General features: G+C 37.5%; 2 protein-coding genes and 1 non-coding gene across 3 annotated transcripts; all 3 read left to right on the forward strand.

Annotated features, from left to right (window-relative positions):
- The first annotated feature begins 216 nt into the window (after positions 1-216).
- TRNAK-UUU (transfer RNA lysine (anticodon UUU)) lies at positions 217-289 on the forward strand. The gene has a single exon. It is a non-coding gene; the product is annotated as a tRNA-Lys (tRNA).
- A 2,183-nt stretch (positions 290-2,472) lies between these two features.
- Positions 2,473-4,174, forward strand: LOC108220704 (uncharacterized). The gene is made up of 3 exons (XM_017394551.2): positions 2,473-2,765; positions 3,328-3,673; positions 3,831-4,174. The coding sequence occupies exons 1-3, from the start codon at positions 2,602-2,604 to the stop codon at positions 3,912-3,914; spliced, it is 594 nt and encodes a 197-aa protein (XP_017250040.1). The 5' UTR covers positions 2,473-2,601; the 3' UTR covers positions 3,915-4,174.
- Positions 4,175-4,229: 55 nt separating this feature from the next.
- Positions 4,230-5,768, forward strand: LOC108220705 (uncharacterized). Its single transcript, XM_017394552.2, has 3 exons — positions 4,230-4,520; positions 4,927-5,272; positions 5,468-5,768. The coding sequence occupies exons 1-3, from the start codon at positions 4,360-4,362 to the stop codon at positions 5,549-5,551; spliced, it is 591 nt and encodes a 196-aa protein (XP_017250041.1). The 5' UTR covers positions 4,230-4,359; the 3' UTR covers positions 5,552-5,768.
- The last annotated feature ends 232 nt before the right edge of the window (positions 5,769-6,000 follow it).

A 6,000-nucleotide genomic window follows, 5' to 3' on the forward strand; every position in this document is an offset into this window, starting at 1 on the left:
TCATGGATGTCTATTTCTTATATTCATGAAACTGAATTATTCAGCAGTACTCGGCACAATGATTTTTTCAGATTTTGGTTTTCCACCTTGCAATCAAAAAACGTAAAATAGGCTAAAAGATGGATCGAACTACTCCGAAACTTATAAGTAGTACCCAGTACCCACCAGCTAGGCATACCGCGTTTTTCTAGTAGATTGAACAGTTCTATGACATCAGCCGTCTTAGCTCAGCTGGTAGAGCGCGTGACTTTTAATCCCGTGGTCGTGGGTTCGATTCCCACAGACGGCGAGTGTTTTACTGCCGGTAGCTGGTTTTTTACTGTGTATCCTCGTGGTTCGATTCCCACAGAACGCGAGTTTTTTACTCTGTATAGCCGATACAAGTATATGCAACTATCACTCCATCCCTTAAGAAAAATACAAACATTTTAACCTTTCTGTCTTCATCCAAAATGTTTTAAAGCCTTCTAGAAAAGCTGCATTTCATTTCAGTCTTCTCTATGTCTCTTAATATTTTTTCACAAAATATGAGTTCTATTAATTTTAATTAGGCCGGTCAACTCCCCAGTATCTTTCTGACTCCTGGCTGCTAGCATAACAATGAGCACTAACACATGGACCCCATCTGTCACATAACCCGCTCCATCTATCACTCTTTCACAAACCTACAAAAACAAAACTCCAAATAAATATTTATAAAAACAAATTTCACTAATTTACCTTTCCATTAACAACACTTTAGCCTGCATGCCCTTCTAGAATCACCAAACTTTCATTCCCTACTAAGACTTTTAACATTTTAATATCTCATACCACCTTTATTTTTTTAGCTTTACCCTACTTTATTCTAACTCTTCCTCATTATACTCATCATAAATAAACATCAAGGCCTTCACATCTATGCACATTATGACAATGGAACAAAAGAAGTCCTCTGCTTGTCTAATGCATCAGGATTCTCTCTCGGACGAGGAGGGGGAGACGCTCTCCCTCCGCGACCTTCCAATTTATGGCGAAAGTGATTATGCAGAAGACGAACATGGCTCGTCTTCTGATGAGCATTTTCTTGACCATTTTGAGTTTTTTAGTGAGGAATGGAGTAGCCCTGTATCTTTTCCTGCTGATAATATTGTTTTCTGCGGGAAGCTCATTCCAAACAAGGATTACAAAGAGAGGAGAGGCGGGAAGCACGCTGTGAGGCTGGGGTCTAAAACGTCGAGGTCTTGTGATCAGAAAGGTGAATGTGGGAATGCAAATAAGGGGTCTGGTTTAGGCTATGCGCAGAATTTTAACTCTGTGGCCGCGAGCAATTGTATGAATAAATTAGGGAAGTGTGAGGACAAGAACGATGTGCTGGCGTACAAAATTACTATCATCAAGTCGCCTACAAGGTCAAGGTGGTTTCTGTTCTTCTTTGGATCAGGTAAGGGTCCGCGAGATATGGAGATCAAAGATATGAGGAGGAGACAGATCAAGAAATCGCTGTCACAGCAGTCACTTGGTGGTGGCTCTGCAAAGATTTCGAGCAGAAAGAGCAGAGGGATGGGGTGGTGGAAGTTCATTCGGGCTCTGGGCTGTGACAGCCAGCATCATGCAGATTCTGTGATCAAGGCCTCATACAATTGCGCGCCACTAATCCGTGAATGATCATTCTACCAGCATTTTGCCTAGGGATATGAACTATTCTGCCAGCATTTGTGCCGTTATTTTATTCAATGCTATTAATTATCTTACCAGCATTTTGTTCAAGATATGATGTATTAGACCACTCCACTAGCATTCTGTCAAGGAATGTCAGATAACATAACCTATTTATCATGATTGTAATTTGTAAATGTTTGAGATTTGTTAATATAGATGTTGACTCGGTCGAAAATTGAAGGGAGGCTCCTTTTGTATTCATCACTAGCTTTGCACGGGTCAAGATAGTTCTGACAAAATTTAACTCAAGATTCGCAAAAGTTAGATTCGAAGGTGTTAGAATATGAATATGATCTTGGTAATTACTCCTCTTGGCACTCTAAGATTTTAGGATAAACGGTAACTTACATAATATCATAGCATAACTTAAATTGGCAGGGGGAAAGGCCGCCACCTAATATTCTTATAATTTATTATGCACGTTAAGACAAATTTATGTCTTAAAGATGGATGTGTGTGAAAATGGGCTTTCGAAGAAGGGAAAGTGTTAAAATATGAATATGATTATGGTAAATCTCCTCTTAACATGTTGAAATTTTAGAAGAATTATAATATGATATCAGAGCTCAGTCATCACAGAGGACGCGCGTATGATTTCATCCCACCATAAGCCCTCCTTCTAGAGGTTCGTTTCTTATTAATATCATATTTCTATTGTTTTTATAGCTATGCCCTCGGTTAATTCATACTACTCTTGGATATACTACTATTCTTCTAATACATATTCTAACTCCTTGGACTCTTGAGTTTTCAGAATACTTGTATTATAATTAATTGTAATCTCTTCAATCATAAATTATTAATCAAGTGGTTAATAAACAATGTCATCATAAGTCTAGTGTTATATAGTATCCACTATTGGTCAAATCTTTCATACTATACTTTATGTACTGAGAAAAAATGGCGAATTCTTCAGGGAAAACTGTGGTAGAAATAAAATTAAAAACAATTGAAGGAACCCCAGAGAATTTTGAAGAATTTGGCCAGGTAATTGGTCTGATGCCGGATGATAAGGACTTTGCGCCGCAAGCTGCTCAGATGGTTCTCAGCCAAGGAACCCCCAGGTCCTTCCTCTTTCTCCCTTTTCTACGGATTTGATCTTGATCGTATAATTTCAACTTCTTGTCGAAATTTGGTGATGTGATCATAATTGAACTGAAGGCCGCTGAGATACAATTAGTTAGCAACTTAGCACTGTGGTCCTTCTATTTGCAGGCATAGTTAATCCGATAATAAATCTGTTCACTAATGTTTTTCTTAATTTGCAAGAATATGCTCTGGATGATGAAATATTTATGCAGATGATGATTACAGCAGCAGGGATAAGATTACTGATAATAGAATTTTAATTAATGTTTTCTGTTGTAAGAACTCTTGTTTAGTTAAGAAACATTAAAACCGCGATCCCTTAAAAAGAAGTTGAGAAGCTACAAGATTTATAATGTCTAAACCTTTGTCATCTTTATGCAAATTATTGTAACAATGGCCGGAATTCCTTTTTTAAATCCATCGTTGAGTGAAATTGTTTTCATAAGTTGGCCCTGGGGTTTTCTTTATATTGACAACTAGAACATGAGATAAAACTTCAGCCTTATCTGATACTGCATTATTTTTGGTTGATATCAGGTTCCGCATCATGAGTCTTGGTTGTCGTTCACTTAAATTTTCTTCCATAATGCACCATCCTCGTGTGACTCAATGCTTTGGCTCAATTGGTGGCCATGTTTGGTATCTTGGAGTTGCGAAACCTTCTCTGCTGGATCCTGACCAAGTTGAGGGTGACAGGGGATCAAATGTTGTACAATCTCATGATGGTCATTTCTACATGCCACCTGCAATAGAAGATGTACGTGTTTTCAGATTTTCAGGTCGGAAGTTTGTGAAGTTGAATATGGGTACATGGCATGCTGGACCGTTATTTGATCCACAAATGAAGATGGACTTTTACAACCTTGAACTCAGCAATACTCATGTGAGTTTTTCTATCCCTATTTTCTCACTACCTCTGTACCTCAATGCGGTTTGCTCTGTGAAGCTGTTTATACATCAAAATATGACATCTTTCTTTCGTATATATGTAATAATCAAATGTCAATGAACTTCCTGACTTAGCATCACTCTGTTTGCAGCATGTAGAGCAGACAACGCATTATTTCAGGAAGGATTGCGGAGAAGTAAAAAACGGAAAAGTGATGTTCACCTTTGTTGAGTAGTTCATCTAGTTCTCAAACAAAGCAAGTATGCAGCATCACTTCTGCAACCTGAAAATAACTACGGCTGTAATACCATGTTAAGTGATCAGTTATCCTAAACCTCAAAGTGTTAGGAGGTGGGCATATCAGGATCATACTGGATCAACGTTTTCATTAAAATCTTGTACTGTATTTTTTTAATTCTTGCTACACCCTTTCTAAACCACTGCACTACACTTGTATATTCTATTCTTGTAATACGTATTCTAAGTGCTTTGCAATCTTGTGATCTTGGAATACTTGTTTAGTGACTAATTGTGATTTCTTTAATCATAACTTAATTAGCATGTTGTGAATAAACAATGCTATCATAACAATAATCGATCTACACCAGCTAAACCAAGATCTAGTGTTACATAGTATCCACTTTTGGTCAACTCATTGCATACTTTGTGGACAGAGGAAAATGGCGAGTTCTGGTAAAACTGTGGAAGAAATAAAATTGGAAACAATTGAAGGAACCGCGGAGAGTTTCAAAGAATTTGGCCAGGTTATTGGTCCTACTCCGGATGATGAAGACTTTGGACCGCAAGATGCTCAGCTTGTTCTCAGCGAAGGAATCCCCAGGTCCCTCCTCTTTCTCCCTTCTTAGAGTTAGAGTTCTTGTCGAATCTTGGTGATGTGATAGTTTTTAAACTGATGGCATCCTTAGAATATAATGAGTTAGCAACATAGCATTGTTATTTTTTCTCAATTAGAAGGATATATGCTATGGAATGTCGTAGATGATTATACCTGGAATAAGACTTCTGGTAATAGAATTTTAGTTAATGCCTTTTATTGTAAGAATTCTTGTTTAGTTATGAAACATTAAACACCATGATCCCCTAAAAGGAAATCAAGAAGCATAGAAACTTTAGAAAAGTACGAGATCTGATGTGTATAGGACACGAGTCAATCACAACGTTGGCCAAGAGTTGGACTTGGGGTTTTCTGCTTATTCTGATAATGCATTATTTTTGCATGATAGCAGGTTGTATATTATGACTCTTGATTGTCGTTCACTCAAATTTTCTTCCATAACGCATCATGCACGCGTGACTCAATGCCTTGGCTCGATTGGTGGCCACGTTTGGTATCTTGGAGTCGCGAAGCCTTCTCTGGTGGAGCCTGACCAAGTTGAGGCTGACAAGGGATCAAATGCTGTACAATCTCATGATGGTCATTTCTACATACCACCTGCAATTGAAGATGTACGTGTTTTCCGATTTTCAGGTCCAAAGTTTGTGAAGTTGAATATGGGTACATGGCATGCTGGGCCGTTATTCAATCCACAAATCAAGATGGACTTTTACAACCTGGAACTCAGCAATACTCATGTGAGTGTTTCTGTTTCCATCTTCTTACTCCCTCTATAAGTTTACTCTTTAATTGTTTCCAAAATTCTGGCTTAATTACCTAAAACTTTTGCTTCCTTCTGCAATATTAGATGCATCGGAAATAAAACTAGTTGTTCTGGCATACAGAAGAACTGGATTAGTTACCTAAATCTTGCTTCCTTTAATTGTTTGCAGCATGTAGACCAGACAACGCATTATTTCAGAAAGGATTGCGGAGATGTGAAAAATGGAAAAGTCATGTTCACCTTTGCGGAGTAGCTTATCTAGTTCTCAAATAAAGCAAAGTATACAGCCATCACCGGAAATAATGTTGTATACAGTTTTCTCAGTTCTGTATGCTGTGTTGTATTGATTTCATCGGAGGCATTCAATTTACGGGTTTAGTAGCTTTTGAATGATAACCTAAAATTCATTCAAGCCATTCCTCAAACATCTTAAAATTTTTAAATGAACTACTCTTCAGCAAGATATCAAAGGTAATTTGATGGAGGTCTCAAAGTTCGACTCCCCGTCATCCGCTTCATTCTCGTTCTTCATTGACCATATGATTCATTGTTTCAAACTCTACTCCATGTTGCAATTATTCATATAATTATTATTATCACTACTTAAACTAAAATGTAAAATTTTAACACTATTTCCTTCTTTTGGCATATGCAATTTACTTGGACAATTCAAAATTTTAGTGAAAAATCGACATTTAAGAT

Source organism: Daucus carota, chromosome 5 (assembly GCF_001625215.2).
Source record: "Daucus carota subsp. sativus chromosome 5, DH1 v3.0, whole genome shotgun sequence".
NCBI classification, from domain to species: Eukaryota; Viridiplantae; Streptophyta; class Magnoliopsida; order Apiales; family Apiaceae; genus Daucus; species Daucus carota.

Bases quoted from the DNA above. Each gene is read 5' to 3' on its own strand.
- LOC108220704 (XM_017394551.2), top strand. From the start codon at position 2,602: ATGGCGAATTCTTCAGGGAAAACTGTGGTAGAAATAAAATTAAAAACA. The intron at 2,766-3,327 runs GTCCTTCCTCTT...GGTTGATATCAG, and splicing joins CTCAGCCAAGGAACCCCCAG to GTTCCGCATCATGAGTCTTG. The intron at 3,674-3,830 runs GTGAGTTTTTCT...CTCTGTTTGCAG, and splicing joins TTGAACTCAGCAATACTCAT to CATGTAGAGCAGACAACGCA.
- LOC108220705 (XM_017394552.2), top strand. From the start codon at position 4,360: ATGGCGAGTTCTGGTAAAACTGTGGAAGAAATAAAATTGGAAACAATT. The intron at 4,521-4,926 runs GTCCCTCCTCTT...GCATGATAGCAG, and splicing joins CTCAGCGAAGGAATCCCCAG to GTTGTATATTATGACTCTTG. The intron at 5,273-5,467 runs GTGAGTGTTTCT...AATTGTTTGCAG, and splicing joins TGGAACTCAGCAATACTCAT to CATGTAGACCAGACAACGCA.